Below are 21,034 nucleotides of genomic sequence, written 5' to 3'. Positions count from 1 at the left end.
AGTACATATGAAAGATTCAATAATTCCTTTATAAAACTACATCAACAGCTCCTGGGGCAGTCTGAACTTCCTGAGTTGTTGCAGGAGGAACATTCTTTATTGTGCCTTTTTAATGATAGTTCTAATGTTAAGGGTCCATTTCAGGTTCTGGCAGATTATAGAACCCCAAAATTTGAAGGACTCTGCTGCTGATACTGTGCTATCAAATATGGTAAGAAGTAAAATAAGAGAGTAAAATTCACTCTCATCTCTACAGTTTTAAGAATATTCAGCTCCAGATGAATATGCTTATTTATCTGGACCATAGGGCCAGTTGTTCAACCTGCCATCTATATGCAAACTCATCATCTCGAATGAGGTCAATGACAGTTGTATCATCTGCAAACTTCAGAACTTTAACAGAGGGTTCCCTTGAGGTCCAGTCATTGGAATAGAGCAGGGGTGTCAAATTCTAGTTCATTGAGGGCCGCATCAGCATTGTGGTTGCTCTGGGGGGTGGGGGGGCATGGGTGGCTCAATGTTGCTTGTGTCGGGGGGCTGCCGGTTGGGGCTGTGGGGGGATCAGGGGGGCTGAGGCAGAGAGGGTGGGACCAGGGTGGGTGCTGGGGTCTGGTGCAAGGGAGGAGTCTTGCCGTTCCTCTTGGACCCACAGGGGCTCCGGACAGTGCTGCTCTTGGGTTGCCAGGATGCTGGCACTGCATCCCGGCGCCCAGACATATTGGGGAAGCTCCGGAACTGGGCTTGGGCTGAGCAGGGAGAGGAGTACCGGCTGCCTGTTGGGGATGGGGGGGTTCCCACCCTCCCATTTGCCAGGGCCGTTGGTGTGGTTGTGGGTGGGAGACTCGTCCTGTGTGGGCAGTGGAGCTGGAGAATGAAGTTATATGGCAGGGGCCTCGGCATGGCGGTGATGATGACCTGCTAGGCTTTGCTGCCCATGCGCATCTGGTGGGCCAGATTGCATGCCTCCCCTCATACCTCTGTGTCCGCCTGCCACTTGGAGAGCCGGCCCAGTGGCCACGGTGCTCGGACCCACCTGCACTGTGCAGGCTGCAGGGTTCCCATGGTGCGCCAGCTGACAGGTGGCCAGACAGGCTGGCAGGCTGCTGCTGCCCGGCACTGCTGGCCCCCATGTGCTTGCCGCTTCCTGTGTGTGCTCCTAGGGTGGGGCCTGGCTGGAGTGAGCTGGGGCCGGGGCTGTGGGGACTGGTCCCTTTCCCTCTCCAGGGTGGCCCCTCGGATAGGATCTGGGCCCATCATGGGCCTTTTGTTTGACATGTCTGGTATACAGGGAAAAAAGCAACAGAGAGAGCATGCAGTCCTAAGGGTGCCTGTGCTCATTGTTTGTAGGTTCCTGTCTGTTGGTACCTGCAGCATATGGTAACAGATCTAATGGGGTAGGCTGATGTAACCAGTTATAAGTATTTCCTCATATAGCATATTCCATACCAAAAAGAGCTTTAAAGGTCAAAACCAGCATCTGGAATTGGACTCAGAAGCCAACTGGCAACCAGTGCAGCTCGCAGAATAGAAGTCATAACATGTGCTGTTCTAAGAGGCACGTAACTGTCTGCATCGCTACATTCTCTATCAGCTGAAACTTCTGGATACTCTTCATCTAATTACTCTGCTCTTTTTCTATAATAATTTATGTAATAACACAAAAGGGATTGAAAACATTAACATGAAGTTTAAACCATTACCCTAATTAAGCAATAAATAATAAGGTACCATTGTTTCTACTACATGTTTATATGCTATCTATATTTCTAAATTTATATTTGTATTTAGTTTATTTTTAGAGCACTATAGTACAAATAACTGCAGTTTTCAGTTTAAATTAATGAAAAAGAAAAGGTAGATTTATTCGAAGATGTTTCATAAATGCTTCTGAAGTAGGTTGTGTCACTTAATAATTCTAGCTAAGTAGTTAAGTATTACAAAAATTGAAAGGAAGAGATGCATATGCAAGGGAATTGCTGATTCTGGGGCTGGCAGTTCTGAAAGTGCTGTTCTTTCTATCTATCATAAATTAATAATTATAGCTCTAAGAATTACAGTTCTTAGAGGACAGGAGGACAGCTTCAGCGAGTATGCATTCCCCCCCCCTCCCCCAATGCTCATCTGTGTTGTTGTTGTTGTTAGCTGCGAAGTCGTGTCCGACCCATCGCGACCCTATGGACAACATTCCTCCAGGCCTTTCTGTCCTCTACCATCTTCTGGAGTCCATTTAAGCTCACGCCTACTGCTTCAGTGACTCCATCCAGCCACCTCATTCTCTGTCGTCCCCTTCTTCTATTGCCCTCGATCTTTCCCAGCATTAGGCTTTTCTCCAGTGAGTCCTTCCTTCTCATTAGGTGGCCAAAGTATTTGAGTTTTAGCTTCAGGATCTGGCCTTCTAAAGAGCAGTCAGGATTGATCTCCTCTAGGACTGACCGGTTTGATCGCCTTGCAGTCCAAGGGACTCGCAGGAGTCTTCTCCAGCACCATAGTTCAAAGGCCTCAATTCTTTGGCGCTCAGCCTTTCTTATGGTCCAACTTTCACTGCCATACATTGCAACTGGGAAGACCATAGCCTTGACTATACGCACTTTTGTTGACAGGGTGATGTCTCTGCTTTTTAGTGTGCTGTCTAGATTTGTCATGGCTTTCCTCCCCAGGAGCAAGCGTCTTTTAATTTCTTGGCTACAGTCCCCATCTGCAGTGATCTTGGAGCCCAGGAAAATAAAATCTGTCACTACCTCCATTTCTTCCCCATCTATTTGCCAGGAATTGAGAGGGCCAGATGCCATGATCTTGGTTTTCTTAATGTTAAGTTTCAACCCAAGTTTTGCACTCTCCTTCTTCACCCGCAACAAGAGGCTCTTTAGTTCTTCTTCACTTTCTGCCATTAGAGTGGTATCATCTGCGTATCCTAGGTTGTTGATATTTCTTCCGGCAATCTTAATTCCAACTTTTGATTCATCTAGCCCTGCCTTTCTCATGATGTGCTCTGCATATAAGTTAAATAGGCAGGGCGACAGTATACAGCCTTGCCGGACTCCTTTCCCAATTTTGAACCAATCAGTGGTTCCGTGTCCAGTTCTCACTGTTGCTTCTTGACCCGCATATAGGTTTCTCAAGAGACAAATAAGATGGTCTGGTACTCCCATCTCTTTAAGAACTTGCCACAGTTTGTTATGATCCACACAATCAAAGGCTTTAGCATAGTCAATGAAGCAGAAGTAGATGTTTTTCTGGAACTCCCTAGCTTTCTCCATGATCCAGCGTATGTTGGCAATTTGATCTCTAGTTCCTCTGCCTCTTCGAAATCCTGCCTGTACTTCTGGTAGTTCTCGATCCACATACTGCTGAAGTCTAGCTTGTAGGATTTTAAGCATGACTTTACTAGCATGAGAAATGAGTGCAATGGTGCGATAGTTTGAACATTCTTTGGCACTGCCTTTCTTTGGAATTGGAATGTAAACTGATCTTTTCCAATCCTGTGGCCACTGTTGAGTTTTCCAAATTTGCTGGCAAATTGAGTGTAGCACTTTTACTGCACTGTCTTTTAAGATTTTGAATAGCTCAGCTGGAATACTGTCACCTCCACTAGCTTTGTTGTTGCTCAGCTTTTCTAAGGCCCACTTCACTTCACATTCTAGGATGTCTGGCTCGAGGTCAGTGACCACCTCATTGTGATTATCAGGGACATTAAGCTCATTCTTGTATAGTTCTTCTGTGTAATTTTGCCACCTCTTCTTAATCTCTTCTGCCTCTGTTAGGTCCCTGCCATTTTGGTCCTTTATCATGCCCATTTTTGCATTAAATGTTCCCTTCATCTCTCCAATTTTCTTGAAAAGATCTCTGGTCCTCCCTATTCTATTGTTTTCTTCTATTTCTTTGCACTGTTCATTTAAGAAGGCATTCTTATCTCTTCTAGCTATTCTCTGGAATTCTGCATTCAATTGGGCATATCTATGTTTTTCTCCCTTGCCTTTCGCTTCCCTCCTTTCCTTAGCTATTTGCAAAGCTTCCTCAGACAGCCATTTTGCTTTCTTGCATTTCTTTTTCTTTGGGATGGTTTTGGTTGCTACCTGTTGTACAATGTTGCGAACCTCTGTCCATAGTTCTTCAGGCACTCTGTCTATCAGATCTAATTCCTTAAATCTATTTGTCACCTCTACTGTATATTCAACAGGGATATGATTTAATTCATACCTGAGTGGCCTAGTGCTTTTCCCTACTTTCTTCAGTTTAAGCTTAAACTTTGCAAGGAGAAGCTCATGGTCTGAGCCACAGTCAGCTCCTGGTCTTGTTTTTACTGACTGTATAGAGCTTCTCCATCTTTGGCTGCAGAGCATATAGTCAATCTGATTTCTGTGATTACCGTCTGGTGATGTCCATGTGTAGAGCCGTCTCTTGGGTTGTTGGAAAAGAGTGTTTGCTATGACCATCGTATTCTCTTGACAAAATTCTATCAGCCTGTGCCCTGCTTCATTTTGTACTCCAAGGCCAAACTTGCCTGTTATTCCGGTTATCTTTTGGCTTCCTACTTTAGCATTCCAATCCCCCATGATGATAAGGACATCATTTTTTGGTGTTAGTTCTATAAGGTGCTGTAGGGCTTCATAGAACCGGTCAATTTCATCCTCTTCAGCACTGGTGGTTGGGGCATAGACTTGGACTACTGTGATATTGAATGGTTTGCCTTGGATTCGAACTGAGATCATTCTGTCATTTTGAGGATTGTATCCCAGTATTGCTTTTCCTACTCTTTTATTGACTATGAAGGCTACTCCATTTCTTCTGAGGGATTCTTGCCCGCAGTAGTATACCTGATGGTCATCTGAATTAAATTCACCCATTCCTGTCCATTTTAGTTCGCTGATACCTAAGATGTCGATGTTCAGTCTTGTCATCTCTTGTTTGACCACGTCCAGCTTTCCTTGATTCATGGATCTTACATTCCAGGTTCCTATGGAGAAAAAATCTTTACAGCATCGGACTTTCCTTTCACCACCAGACACATCCACAGCTGAGCGTCCTTTCGGCTTTGGCCCAGTCGCTTCATTCTTTCTGGCGCTACTAGTACTAGCCCTCTGCTCTTCCCCAGTAGCATATTGGACGCCTTCCGACCTGAGGGGCTCATCTTCCAGCGTCATATCGTTTTGCCTTTTGGTACTGTCCATAGGGTTTTCATGGCAAAGATACTGGAGTGGGTTGCCATTTCCTTCTCCAGTGGATCACGTTTTGTCAGAACTCTCGGCTATGACCTGTCCGTCTTGGGTGGCCCTGCACGGCATAGCTCATAGCTTCATTGAATTACGCAAGCCCCTTCGCCACGACAAGGCAGTAATCCATGAAGGGGCTCATCTGTGGATATAGGCTAATGAGGGCTATAAGAAACTACTAATAGAAATTGGGGATGTCCCTGTTAATGATACTCAGGCTATTTTTAATGGATTGTGTTATATGTGTTACAGATTCAAATCTGAATTTTTACAAATCTGGAAAAATTAAACAAAAAAAGGCCACAATAGAAATTAACATAATTTGTTCAGTTGCTCTTGTTTTCCTAAATGAAATTAGAGTAGCAGATTTGAGAGCCACCAAGAAGAGAGTAATGTTGCTTTGAATGAACCATAATAGTTTTCTTCCAGAGGAAATAAATATGAAATATGATATGTAATATTATTAATTGTATTATTTTACAGATGCAAACAGGCGTGTGTCAGGAGGTGCTATGCAGCTGTCCTTTAGTCAGTTAACTATAGACTACTATCCATTTCACAAAGCAGGTAAAAGTTGAGTTTTGTTTACTGGTTGCCAAATTGCTTGATCAGCAAATTATTTTCCCACAGTAAATCTTACATATGATATATTATTGACCAAAGTGAATTGAGTTTTGAAAAGTAATAATGGAAATTTATTAGAGAGCTCAGGGCTGCTTCATGAGGCATTTGAATAGAATGTGTTGGAGAACAATCATCCCAGTTGGGTAAAAGAATCAAAAGGCAAATTAGCATGGACTTGGTATGTAAACAAAAGAGGGCAAGGTCTAACTCCATCTTCAAATGCCTTTGAGCTTTATCTAGGCTTTCCCAGGTGAATCTGCCAGCCTGGGAAGATTCCTGTGAAATAGGCAAATAACAATAAAGTAGCAGTTTGAACTCTCTACATGTGGGCCCTGTTGTGCCTGACAAATGTTGGATAACATGGATCTTTGAAATGATACAGTAAAGGCTTTTTAAAAATTCATTACATTTTTACTGCCTTAATATTGATGTTAGGCAATTACAAACTGGAATCTAAACAAGCTTCAAATATTTTAAAATGGATAAAATAATTATGAATAAAATATTAAAACATTATCAATGGATTTAACAGGTGCTTAAATTTCTTTTTCATTTATATTAAATATATACAATTGTAGATGAGAGCTGCAGCCATTGGATGCATTACAGTGATGCTACAAAAACCAGATGTGAATGGGCAGAAGAACTGCTGCAAGAGTTCAAAGGAAATATTGAATTGCTTAAGCAGGCTGTGAAGGATCACAATTTAGATTCTCCAATTAAATCCCCATTCCAGGAGTCTCCACAGCATATGCAGATAGGTATTTAGGATTTTTCATTTTTACAGTCTGTTTGTGGACACAGGTCCTATTTGATTTGATTAGAAACACCAATATATTTGTTTTGAATAAATCTGGCTGTCTTTCGTTATATTTTGGTAAGCTTTATTCAACCTCACAGTTCGAAAGCACGTCAAAATGCAAGTAGAAAAATAGGGACCACTACGGTGGGAAGGTAACAGTGTTCCATGTGCCTTTGGCATCTAGTCATGCTGGCCACATGAACACGGAGACGTCCTCGGACAAGCGCTGGCTCTTCGGCTTTGAAACGGAGATGAGCACTGGCCCCTAGAGTCGGAAACGACTAGCACACACGTGCGGGGGAACCTTTACCTTTACCTTTATTCATACTATATTGTAGTCTCCCATGTACATAAAAAATTAATTTGGGAGATTGGTGCTTATAGTTGTGAAGAAAAATAATTTATTAGGTTTCCAATCCTGTAGGAATTGTGCAATTAATGAGTCAGTTTATATTTGTTTCCTTTCATTGCCTTCTCTTATTGAAATTTTAGTTTATTTTAATTATTTTTACATTACCCAACAACATGAATAGAGGGGATTTTAGAAGGTAGACTATACTGTATGTGCTTTTATGCTTTTTATTTCTTGTAGGCAAAGATCAAATGTCAAAAGGAATTTCTAAGTCTTTTGTGTCATCACAGCAGCCAAAGGAGAAATTGATGTCTAGCCCAGTGGTAGTTAGACTTGCAGATGTCAATTTTTATCAGGTACATTTAAATAATAACTGCTACAACAAATTAATATTACTCTTTTATTTCTAAAATTATGAGGTTCTTAATACAAGTGTTGACTTTAATCCAAATGACAAAAGATTTTGCCAAACTAATTGTTGGTGTAAAGGCATATTTTCTTATTCCAAACTATTTCTGTTAGTTTTTAGTCATATAATTGGCAGAAAAAAATCTTTGATCAGATTGGATTGCTTCAAATGGACATTATATCATCTGCAGTCGCTTTTGCCTTTCCAGTTTATTTCTATCAGAATGAAAATCAGGAACTATTTGGTGGTTGATTTTTTTCCACATTTTTTTTTCATTACAATTTAATTGGGACAGTTGGCCCATTTCTTAAGCTTGATTTAGACTTGTCCTCTACTGCTCATAGACATTGATGCATACCTATGCTGGGAAGGGGTTGATGGGTAAGTGTAGATTGCAGATGGTTGCAAATGGACTGATACATACACCTCCCAAATCCTAACTACACATTGCATGGAGATCAGTGTCTCCATGCTGATTGGCTGATCCAGCGTTCTGTTGGGAGGCAGGTGGAAGGCAAGGCACACACAACAAAATAGAGGATTTAAGAGGAAATGCAACAGCTATGCAACCATCTCCAAATGACAGGTGTGTATGTTCCCTGACATGCAATGTAGCAGAAATCTGTTCCAGAAGCCTGTGCTCAGCATGCCTCTTTGAAGAATTCTGAGGTCAGAAGAGTTTTTTTAAAAAAAGATATTATTACAATTGACTGTATCTTGAGCTTAAGTTATAATTTATAATCTAAGCCACCTGTAGAGATTTTATGAATAATACATACCACTCCATATCAGGTAATTAAGCAAGCAGTTATTTACCATAGTTTTTTTTTCATATGATGAAAAGTATCACAGTTTATGCACCTCAAAAAGAAATATATTTTGGATTATCCTGTTTGAAGTTGTAACAGGTTAATTTTTCTGCTGTGCTATATATAAAGGTTATTAAACCACCCATCTTGGGATACAATTACCTGCTTCCAGAAGAAAGATATATCTGATATTAGATTTAACTTTCTGAGATAAAATTTCTGTGTCTGATCTCAGATGGAAGAAGAATCTTACTAATATTAATGTCCTGGGTAAACAAGTCTGCACTTAGTCAATTTTCTTTAAGCTGACTCATTCCTAGGATTATGTAATGTTTGCAAATTATAGTATTAAAAATTTGGATGTTAATATAAATATATTCTTTTTAGCTAATACTGTAAATGGTTACTAGAAACTTTGTGTCTGTATTCAGGCAATTTATTTTTCTCATTTTTCTTATTTGATTTGATTGACTTAAATATATAAAATGTATGTGAAAACAGTAAGCTTAAAGACATGGTAACTTATATTACATATGGTACATACAGAAATAATATATAATTTTAAGGTAGTATATTTACGTAGCATAATAACAAATTTTTAACTCTGATTTTAACACCATTGGAACCAAACTAGGCAAAGGGCTTAGTTATACAACTGTTTAAAATTCAGAAATAATTATTGAAATGTTACAGCATATTAAGAATGACATTTCCTGGTATGCTCACTACAAATCCAGTACCATGCAGCAACTGTCATAAATGCTGCCCAAAATGTATTTGTCTTCTTCAGGTTATTAAAATGAAAATATTTTTCCTAATAACTGTGAAATGTGGCAGGTAAGAAGTTGTTAACTCTTGTACTTCACAAAACCTAAATGCTGAATTTCTTATTTTCAGGTCTCTACAGCAGATCAGTGTCATCGTTCGCCTAAAACTCTTATTTCTTGCAACAAAAAATCTCTGTATCTCCCACAAGAAATGCCAGCCATTCATATTGAATTCACTGAATACTACTGTCCAGATGGCAAAGACTTTCCTAGTAAAATGTTTTCTTATCTTTTCCCCTTTGTTAAAACATTGTAGTTGTTTTAAAAGTAGAGTGGATCTTCAATTTAATGGATTCATATTTAGTGGTCTGCAGATACAGTGAACCGTATTCCTATTTGGAAATCTCCTTCAAATAATGGCAATCCCTTTGAATCCAAAATAGTCTGAATAAGACAGTTAAATTTTTTCATATTTTCTGCAGCAATATAACATAACACAGATTATGCTTTTTTGTATATTATGCTGGTATACAAAAGATGCAGGTATTACTGAAAGGTATTTGTTAATTACTTTCAAATTAACAGACATTTGGGAATAATGGATACTCCCAGCCCTCAATCCATTAAAATGAAGTTTCTCCTATATTCAGGGAAGATATATTTATTTCTAGCAAATACATCTAGCAAAAAATTAGGGTTAGGTAGATATTAGTAAACCAGACATAGATATTTTAGCTTTGTAAATATGTGTGTGTGTGTGTGTGTGTGTGTGTATGTGCGCGTGCGCACACACACACACACATACATATGTCTAGAGTGGTTTTTTTCCGGTGCACCCTGCCAACCCAAATATGGGGAGATATGCTGATTTTCTATTGATTTCCTATACCTAATCCCAGCATTTCTAAATTAGAATTCCTATTTATATGGAATGTGCCAATATGTTTTTCCCCAGTGATATTATAATAGACATGTTCTATCCATTGCAACCTAAGGATGGAAGAGAAGTTGGAGGATTATACCATAGGACAGGTTTGACAAACATTTCAGAAACAAAGTTTAAGACTATTTACTTAGCACCGCATATAACACATTTATCTTGTTCAAAACATTAGTGTGGATGATAAAATAATTACAAAGAAACTGAAACTAGAATTGGAATGGAATATCCTAAAAGGGATCAAAGCTATATAAAAAGCTATGTATTGCAATTTTTTGTAAATTTCTCTGGTATTTGTGATTTTTTTTTCAAATCTCATTTCTACTATGGCAGTTATCAAAATATTATTATAGATTTAGTGCCACACAAAGGAAACCACTGCCATACTAATAACAACTCTGTTTTTCCTTGGAGCCAATATTCTTCAAGCACCTAGCTTATTATAGACATGGTAACTCTACTTTTAAAACTTTTTAATCTAATACTTTTGTTTTTATTTCCTTTAGTTCCAAATGCAAACTTGTATATTCAACTAAATGCACTGCAGTTAACTTTGGACGAGAGAAGTATTCTTTGGCTAAATCAATTTGTATTGGATATGAAACAGAGTCTCAGTCAGTTTATGGCCATGTACAAGTTAAATGACAATTCAAAATCAGAAGAACATGTTGATGTTCGAGTTGACGGATTAATGATAAAGGTACAGTTTGCAAAAGCATAACACAACATTGCTAAGTGTTTCATTCCTATAAAGAACGACGCATGACAACAGTCCCTGTTTTGAAACTGAAACTGGAGCCATTTTTAAATGACAGATCATGGACAATGTGCCAGTGATTGTCTTGGTTTCTAACTTTTATAGGACATTTGGACCTTTCAGATTTTTAAATTTTCAAACTTCTAACATAGCTCTAACATAGATCATGCATAATTTGAATATATTTCTCAGTATACCACTGATACCATATAATGCTTTCAGTGTGATTGTATATTATAGATAACATTGATTACTAACTTTTTATAAAAGGTTCTGACAATTTTGGGGGAATACACATTTAAGTATAAGTATTCTATGTTCATAAATTAATGGTAATTCATAAATTAATTAGTCTCTGAGTTATGAGGTGGGAATTTTTTTTTAAACTTCCTCCACTGAAACACAACTGTGGGCAGCTTCTAAGTATTAAAGCAGCAATATAAATGCCTGGGGCAAACAAATCAAATAGCAGGACTGTTTGAACCTAAAAAGAATGACAGTATAATAGGAACATCAGAAAACAAATATTCAGAGATTCAATGATGTACCTGTAGCTGTGGAGATCAATTTATAGATAAATAGCATATTGGGGATAGTAGTTGTTTGATAGTCAAGAATATATGGATTCTTTGGGCATAAAAAACTTTAAAAGGAATACATTCCTCTGCAGAATTGCAACAAGCTGAGATTTATTATTATTTTGATTTAAAACTGACCAAAAATCATAAAACATGGCAGGTTATAAGTAGTCAAAATACAATAATAAAAGCAGTAAGATAAAAAAAAACAAAAAAATTAAATAAATGAAAATACTTCTGCAAACAAAAAGTAATTAAACTAGTACTAAAAAAAATGAAGTGATAGTAGCACTCATGTTTACATGAGAAGAAGTTCCATAATTGGAGACTACAAGAGAGAGGACTAGTTGCTATGCAATGTATCCAAGTCATTTTAAAAAATACTTTCTGACCATATTAAACATGGACTGGATATTAAAGCCAGATGTGATCCTTCAACTATTTGAGACCACTCAGGGTTTTAAAGATAAGCAGATTCAATTTCTTTAGACTTAGACTGTTCAATAGTTTCTGTTTGCCCTATAATTAGTATGTCATTCACCCTATCCTGAGTGCAAGAACAATCCTCCACCTAGTCCAAGCCTACTGCAAATACACCCCAGCTTCTGTTTTGAAAAGTACTTTAGAAGTATTGCTTTATATTCAAAGCTCTCTACATGGGGCTGCCCTTGAGGACCACCCGGAAGCTCCAACTGGTACAGAATGCAGCCGCGAGAGTTGTGTTGGGAGTCTCCCGATACTCCCACGTTACACCGCTGCTCCGTGAGCTGCATTGGTTGCCAGTTGTCTTCCGGGTGAGATTCAAGGTACTGGTAACAGTGTTTAAAGCCCTTCATGGCATGGGGCCGGAGTACCTTAGGGAACATCTGCTGCCGGCATCAAGCTCCCTGCGCCCTGTGCGTTCCCACAGAGAGGGCCTCCTCAGGGTGCCACCGATCAGAGAATGTCGATTGGTGGCCCCCAGGGGGAGATCCTTCTCTGTGGGCGCTCCGGAGCTGTGGAATCAGCTACCGGTAGAGCTCCGGATGGCGCCCGATCTCCGCTCCTTTCGTCGCGATCTCAAGACGTTTCTGTTTGTTCAAGCCGGCCTAGCCTGATGGGGATTGGTGGGGTTTTTTAATTTTGTGCTTTAATTTTAACTTGGTGTTTTAGAATTTTATTCCAACTGTTTTAATATGGGCAATTATTTAATCTTGTTTTAACGTTTGTATTTAGTATTTTATTCTGCCCTGTGAACCGCCCTGAGTCCTCAGGGAGAAGGGCGGTATATAAATATTATTAAATTAAAATTAAATTAAATTAAATTAAATTAAATTAAAGTCAAGTTAAGCCATTTTGAGTATTTAATCAACTGTGCTTTATTCCTCTTTAGTGACATCTGCAATTCCAATTGTCTGTAGTGCTTGACTTGCCCATTGTCTCTGGTGGCTGATGATTTTTTTCACAATGAGTTGCTATGATCTTAGCTAGTCAGTAGCTTTCCTTTTTTTATTTCTTCCAGCTAATCCAATGGCTCATAAACATCATGGAGTCTAGTATATTCATTCCATTCCATTCTGTGGGCAACCTTATAGTTCCTACCCATTCTCTCCTTTCTTTCCTACACTGTGCCCACTGTACTGCAATGGTTCTACTTCCCTTCCTTCCTCAATATTTGAACAATGTTACAAAATTTTGGTGAATGGTACTTCTTTGCTTCCTTAAATTTCAACTATCAGTTCTTCATTAACACAAAATTTCTACTCACCCATAGTGGAACAAAGGAACAATCTGTTCTCTGCGTTAACAGTGGTAGCATTGAAATATTAGCTTCAAAGGAGAAACATGGGAAAGATGTATGAAGCCATTCATGTATGCAAAATCTGAGAAACAAATGAACAGGAAGTAGTAAGAAAGTAGCAATATTTAAAAGGAGAAGGCAGGAACCTGTAACACCACCAACACAGGAGCCAGGTAGCAAGGGCTGTTTTCCCTTCTTGCGTGGAAAGAGCAAGACAGTGGAATGATCAACCAGATCCTGTGATAGCAGCATACCTCTGCTCTCTAGCCTGGAATTTTTAAATTCAGTTTTCAGGAACAAGTGGGACAAGTATGGAAAACAAGGAGTGTAGGTTTCCAGGTAGAATTGCTCCTAAAGAAAATGAGTAATCAATACAGTTTCTTCTGAATGGATATGTGATTCTATATGACTACATTATTCACAGTACTAGCTGTTGTAGTCTGAACTAGCTGTAACTCACACTTTAAGGCTTTCTCTATATTTTGCTTCTTAAAACTAATCTGATCGGAAAGTAGTTAGAATATAAACTACCATAGTGTGCTTTTACACAGTGGCCCCTGCTCTATGGTGTTGACCCTGTTAGCCTTTCATAAGGCCCTAAAAACCTGGCTTTGTTCTCATGCCTAGGATGCTGAATGTGTTAAGGGCCCCATTTCCTGGCTATCTTGCTAAGTAGCCAAGTATCTCAGCGGCTATGTGTATTTAATTTGGATGTTTCTATTGGTTTTTATTGTTTTAAAATGTTTTTAGTATTTTCATACATTTTTGAACTGTAAGCCTCCCAGAGTCATTGACTGAGATAAGCAGCTATAGAAATTAAAATTAAATTAATATTAATTAATTAGACTTGAGACCAAATCCAGTAGCCATTGTGGACTGCTATTTTCTTCATTCTCTTATTCAGCTGGTTTGGGGATTGTATAACCCACAATTTGGTGAGTTATATATATTAATAACTTTTATGTGTATTGATCAGATACTCCTTGAACAATTTACTTTTCTTTGAAGAATATTTATTCAGTGAATTCTGTTTGATCCACACATACAGTTTTCTAAGTTTATTTTTTTTATCATTGTAGCTCATCATTCCTTCTGAAAGGAAGCAGAAACATAGAGATGATCCATATGCAATTTCCATTCAGAGTTCTGAAATGATTGCTACAAATGCTAGACATTCAGCATATTGTAGACACTCTGATTTGGAAGCAGCATTTCAAAACTTCAAAGACTCTACATTCTTCAGTAGAACTTTCACAGAGTTTCCCAAATCTTCTGACTGTTTTAATCTTTTGCATCCCATTTTTCAAAGACATGCCCATGAACAAGATACAAAACTACATGATATCTATAAAGGTATTATTACTCCTCAACTGAATAAATATGCACTTAAAACTTCCGCTGCGTCAGATGTTTGGGCAGTGCATTTTTCCCAATTTTGGATGGACTATGAAGGAATGAAGAGTGGGAAAGGACGGCCAATAAGCTTTGTGGATTCATTCCCACTTACACTTTGGATTTGTCAACCTATGAGATGTGAACAGTCATGCAAAGAGCCTTTTTGCAATCAGGAATCTCTCAACATTCTGAAAAGTGAGTCTTGTGATCTTGCTAATCGCCTGCAGCATAAAAAACGTCTGAGAGAATATTATAGTACTGAAATGGAAGCCTTCATCAGTGGTACTGAAAATTTGGGCTCCACTAAAGGCACTTCAGAATCTCAGTCTGCATATGTTGCAGACATTCATGTTTTACTTCATATTCAGAAACATGTAAGCATGCAGATAAATCATTACCAATATCTTTTCTTACTTTACCTACAAGAATCTCTTGTGTTACTCTTGGACAACTTGAGGAAAGATGTAGAGACTGTGACAGGTAATCCAGCAAAAGAGGCAAATGTCTGTATTGGGATCTTATTGAAAAGTGCTGACATAGCTTTGTTGCTTCATCCACTAGTGCAAGGAAGCATGTGCAATCCTCCCATTTTAGAACAAGGAGGTCCAGGGACATCAGATCTCCTACCCAAGGAAAACAGAGAAGCTTGTGAATCAAAAAGCAAGCTACTTACTACTTCTACTACACAGACGAACAATTTAGATATTAATGTTGTAACCAACTCTGGGTCTCTGAATACTAATCTCAATATGTTGATGAATCCAGTTTTAAAATCAAATAGTGACATGGATTTGCCAAGCGAAAGTTCATTTTCAAATGATGCAGCAGAAAAACCTTGGAGGAAAATGAATGAAGAAAGTAATAGTGGGCTTTTCAGTCATAGTGATTCAGAAGAAATTTTTGAATCACTAAGTGACAATTCCTATCCTAGAGAATTGGCTGATATGTCAAATTGCAGAGAAGACCCTATCAAAATACTGATGGGCAAGGAAGAAGAGAAAAGTGGTTTCTCAAATAACAAAAGTAAAGCAGAATGCTCAGCTGTTAAAGACATAGAAACTGAAACTGATTCTGTGGGACAGTCTGAGAAGTTTGAAAATGGCAAAGAAAAATTGAACACAGCAAAAATGCTTGCATTTCAGTCTCCATTAAGGTACAGAAAATATTCTACAAATTAACATGGTTTGGATTGGGACTTAAGGTCAGTAGAGTAAAATTAGAGGGATTAAAGATGTTCTGAGTCTTTAGATTACTTGTTGATATTACAAAGCTGGAAATTGGCTGTCAAATTTTAATGTTTTTTTTGGCATATTGCATTGCATCTGTTCTGTAATCATAACTTATCAGATTAATCATTTAAACCCTGTTTATAATGCATTTCTTTGGCTAGCAGCTAGCATACTTATAGGAATCCTCTATGTAGAACGGAATGATACAATATATTGGAACAATAATCAGTATGCAGTTGGAGCTGGAGAAAAGTTCCTAGTGTTTGGAATGAATCAGAAGGCATCATCATTTTTTCATACTTCTACCTATTACATTTTTATATTACAAATTCATTTTTAAAATGGGGATGTGAACATTGCATAGATTTCATACAATACTTACTTTAGGAAATGTATGAAAAATGCACCTGCTAGATAAAAGATTTTATCTGTGATCACTTGTCAGCTTAAAACAAAAACACAAATCATATCATCCTTTAATAAGTACATAGACTGTTAGTTCTAATTAGTTACAGGATTGTAATCTGACTACTAAAATCAAGCATGAATATATTCCTGGGTATATAATTACTATATTTTCATCAACATTTCTTTTAATTACAGATTTAAAGGATTTTTATTTTATTTTGTAATTTTTTTACCTTAAGTAATGATTTCCTAATATCTTTATATCAAAAAGTGGAAAGCCTATGGAATCGTGCCAGTCCAATCTTCCTGCATTCTCTGTTTCTTATAAGAACATGAAGAAAAGTCCATCACAAGCTTCTTTGGATACCATTTCTACTGACAGCATCTTATTTGAGGATCACTGTTTGGAAAGTGATGGAAGTGACAGCCAAAGCTTTTTGGAAAAAGGTATAAAAAATTTCAGACACACTTTTGAATGTAAACAATACTATCTTTTCTTCACTTCATTAGTACAAGAATTAATTTTAGTTCCTGTTTTAAAAATATTTTATAAATTTCAGATGTATCTTTTTGGCCTACAATAAACAAATTACCAGGGCTTTTTTTCTTAAAAAAAGGTGCTGGAACTCTCATCTTGTTAATCTTTTATTTATATAATTTTATTTATATATTTATATAATTAAACAATTATATATTCAGTTCATAACATACATTTAATTTATTGTATTTAAGAAAAATGTTCATAGAAAACTCCAAACTTTTGTCCAATTCTCATCTGGCAAATCTTGATTCCTTTCCTTGCCGAATGTCGTCCTCTGTGTAACCACAGATCAACGTACTTTGAAGGATTGAAAAGTCTCAGAGGTGGTCCGACAAGTTTGATGAACAAAAGTGCTGAAATTGTCTTAGTCTTTAACGAAGCCCTTGTTGGGGTGGCAATTAGATTCATCTGTGAAAACCCACGTTCGCATTCACTTGAAGAAATAGGAATGGTATTCAGAGTCCGTATCAAATGCAACAGTTTTTCTGGATATGTCTTTTCGAGAATATATTCACGGAATCCACGAATCATTTCTCTTTCATTTAGTTGCAGTCTGATTGATAAGTTTCTAATTTCCACTTCTCCAAATGTCAGTTGAGTATTAACATCTTCAGGCCAATGTTTTTGATCAAATACGCGAGACCAATACTCCAACTCATCGTCTGCTATCAAGTAATCTTTTTTCAATTGACTCTTTCAATTTTGTATAAAATATACTTGGGTCAATGGGAGGATCCTTTTTTGAATCTCTTTTGTGAAGTAAAACTCCACAAAAGCAAAGATCACTTACAGCAGCAACAGCACATTTATAATAGGGCCCAAAGTTTGTTTTTTTTAATCCCATTTATATCCCGCCCTTCTCCGAAGACTTAGGGCGGCTTACAATTTAAAGCACAAATCAATGTGCTTAGCAATAGCCTTCATTCTATGTATATGCCTGCTTATTAGGGCTTTCGCCCCCCCCCCAAGAGGCATTATTACAAAGTCATCTTATTGCCCCCAACAATCTGGGTCCTGTTCTGTCTTCTTTCTTCAAAAACTTGTACCAGTATGTTTATTTTCTTATTTGCCGTATACAAGTCGATATTGTAGATCCAAACTTAAATCTGACAATTCTTGGAGAGCGTCACACATCAATCCTAGGTCCAATAAAAATTCTGTAGATGTTATTTTTCTTTTCAAGCCATCATAAGTGCATTTATCATTTTTATCTCTTGTAGGATCATGCATTGCTTGTTCAAAATGATACACAAGGGATTCAAAATTATTCCATACAGCCAAAACTGTATGCAAACTAGTACCCATCGGGTACTTAAAATTCTTCCAATTTTCAGCAGCTCAGTCCCCAGTAATTCTGCACATGAATGCAACTCTCTACTATTCTTTGGTGAAGCATGGTATATGACATACAGTTTATCAATAAATGATTGGAATCTATTTATTCCTGAAGTTTCCTTGGCAGCATCACCTACTGATAATTCTAGTCTGTGATTAACACAATGCCAAACTATAATAGAAGGAAAACGTTCTGACAGCAATTTTTTCACTCCACTTTTACATCCCATCATCACAGCAGCGCCATCGCATGCCAGAGAAATCAAAATATTTTTCCAAATAATCTTCTGTCATCCCATAAGAGTAAAGACATTGGAGTAAGGAATCAAACATTTCCATTTAATCAAAGTCCTTGCTTTTTCCAAATCTGTTTCAGGGTTTACTTTCTATATACAAACAATGGGAAATGAGTTTCTGGGCTGGTTCAAATTTTTTACACATTCCAAAAATTTCAGGTAATGTATCTGTTCCATATAAATATAAAAGCATGATAGGCTCTGTATTTGTACAATGGCTGATTATCTCAGTGTGCAGAAACGTGGATAACTACAAACAGAAGTTGCAAGCCCTCTCCTTGACTTCAGAGTCATCCTGGTGAGATAGTCAGCATATAAATTTAATAAATAACTTTTTTTTTCAAATGCCCCTATCAGGAATTGAATTTTAATGAAGTTTCAGAAAAGCAAATGTTCTGTGCTGGTGGTACTAAGCTCCCAAAGATCTAGCATGGGATAAATGAATTCTTCCTAATAAAAATAACTTCCTGCCTTTTTCTAATCATCATTTCTTCCCTACAGCAATTTGAAAAGTAAAACAAAGTGAAACAAACCACTACTCCCTCCATGCAGGGAAAATTTCCTTGAGTCATACTTGGATATCCTATTTGCAAATAATATCTTACTTACCTAGTTGAAATGGTGTAGTTGGGGAGCCTTCGCTGCAACTTGTCTGTGCAACATTTGCCTGCCGGGTCTTTTGGCAAGCTCAGCAGCAATTCCTATTGGCTTCCAAAAGCCAATAGCATACCTGACTCAGGAATTCTGGGAGTTGAAGTCCATGAGTCATAAAAGAGCGAAGCCTGCAATAGGCTTAAGCCAATAGCAGCACAGCTTGTGCAAAAGCATTTTTTTTTTTGCAAAAAAAAAAAAAGGTGCCGGAACACCGTTCTGAGCGTTCTGTGAGAAAAAAAGCCCTGCAAATTACCATAATTAAAAATATGATATATTGATGGCTCTTTCATTATTGGTTTAATAGATCACCAGAGAGTCTCAGTTTCAGATAACTGTCAATATGATTGCAAGCCAACCGAAATTCATCCATGGCATATTCATCATGGATGAATTTTTAATTATGGATAAATGGTGATTGTAGGACAAGGAGCAGATTCTTATGTTTTTATATATATTACTATTAAGTGTGGAATTATGTTTTCCATTGAGCGTATTTACTATAATTTGCAAAGTTATGGGTACTTGTTTATTTACTGTTACATTTTCAAAACTTAAAAACTTTAGAGAAGTTTTAAATAAAATTCAAGAAAGAATTCAAACTATCAGGTTTTTTGGTGGCTTCATAGTAGGAATCTGCGTCCTATTTTGGTTAAACATTGTGCTGAATGTTCCTGTCTGTCTGCACTCTCTCTGTCTATCAACTAACTAGATCAAAATGTGATATCCTTTTTATCTCTCCCTCCCATCTTAAATGAGAAAATTTAATCAAATTATTTAAAACCAGTTTATTTTATGTACTTTGATGTGCAACCAGATTAATCTACTGTGATTGTTTGCATATGAATACTCAACCTTCATTCTTTTTCCACAATGTGAATCTGCCAGCTATCTTATCCAATAAACCAGTGGAAAATATGCCTGATGAAGGCATAGAGAACGAGAACTATGGTGAATCATCCCCAGATGTCCTCAGTGCCATTTCAGAGGGTAATCAGGATGCTAGTGAAGAAATGGTAATACTCTTAAAAAAACCACACTTTTATATATCTAAGCAACTCTTGGGAAAACTGAAATACCTCTTTTTGGTTAATTGTAGAATGGGCGGGTGGGGGGGAATTAATGCATAGCCATGATAAAAAATGGTGCTTGCTTAACAAAAATGCAACACAATTTACTACTTTACTGTTGTCATAAAAGTTAAATAAACTTTTGTTTTGTACCTCAGGCTCTACTAAATGATTAGAGTTTTAAAGTACTTCAGTAACAAAAAAAATAAAATGTTACCTTGTTCAGCTATAATTTTCAGGAAATCACACCTGAAACCCTAAGCCCCTAGAGAACAGAAGGTGGATGGGGTTAGCAGATTTTATTAGTTCACAAACAGTCCCATGTCTTTTCTCCAGACAAGATGGATATCTTTGATTGGTACAAAGGCTGTTTGGAAAAATTTGGCTTTTATGGGACAGTCCTATTCTTCAAGAGTTACAGTGGTGCTTTAAAATTTCTGAGGCCTTTTGGATTTTCAATGTTCCTGCATAAATACGCCTAAAATGTGATCTGTTGTCCGCACATGTTCTAAAACTACATAAAGAGAATCCAATTAGAACAAAGGAGTAAAAAAACATTACTCTTACTCATTTATTTATTGAGCAAAATGATCCAAAGCTACATATTTGTGTGTGACACAAGTATGTGAACCTTTGCTTTCAATAACTGGTATGCCCTGCTTGAGCAACAGTAACTGCAACTAAACATTTTTGACAACTTTTGATCAGTCCTACACATGGGCTTGGAGGAATTTTAGTTGATTCCTCCTTATAGAACCACTTCAGTTTTAGGAGGTTGGTGGACTTCCTCTTGTGGATTACCCACTTCAAGTCCTTCCATAACAACATTTCTATAGAATTAAGGTCAGGACTCTGACTTGATCCAAAACATTAACTTGGTTCTGCTTTAACTAATCTTTGGTGGTAAGACTTGTGTGTTTTGGGTCATTGTAAGATAGTAGAACTTTCTAGGAGCCATATTTAGACTCTGGATTTCCTATTCAAAAAAGGAAAAAATGGATCCAGGAAACTACAGACCTCAATACCTGGGAAGATTCTGGAAAATATAATCAAACAACGAATCAGCGAACACCTAGAGGCA

General features: G+C 37.5%; 1 protein-coding gene across 3 annotated transcripts in view; it reads left to right on the top strand.

Moving 5' to 3' along the window:
• Positions 1–21,034, top strand: part of BLTP3B (bridge-like lipid transfer protein family member 3B) — a 66,865-nt gene that overhangs the window by 25,617 nt on the left and 20,214 nt on the right. For all 3 annotated transcript variants that reach the window (XR_014026892.1, XM_081331045.1, XM_081331046.1), the window contains 8 exons: positions 5,694–5,777; positions 6,413–6,595; positions 7,229–7,344; positions 9,104–9,245; positions 10,420–10,613; positions 14,108–15,576; positions 16,332–16,507; positions 19,772–19,899. Coding sequence is in view for 2 of the 3 variants with exons in the window: in XM_081331045.1 (XP_081187171.1) it covers positions 5,694–5,777; positions 6,413–6,595; positions 7,229–7,344; positions 9,104–9,245; positions 10,420–10,613; positions 14,108–15,576; positions 16,332–16,507; positions 19,772–19,899 (2,492 nt within the window). In the remaining variant the exon portion in view is untranslated. The remainder of the gene's footprint in view (positions 1–5,693; positions 5,778–6,412; positions 6,596–7,228; positions 7,345–9,103; positions 9,246–10,419; positions 10,614–14,107; positions 15,577–16,331; positions 16,508–19,771; positions 19,900–21,034) is intronic.

Source organism: Vipera berus (assembly GCF_964194415.1).
Source record: "Vipera berus genome assembly, chromosome: 6".
Taxonomy (NCBI): Eukaryota; Metazoa; Chordata; class Lepidosauria; order Squamata; family Viperidae; genus Vipera; species Vipera berus.
This window is presented reverse-complemented; position numbering and strand designations above follow the sequence as displayed.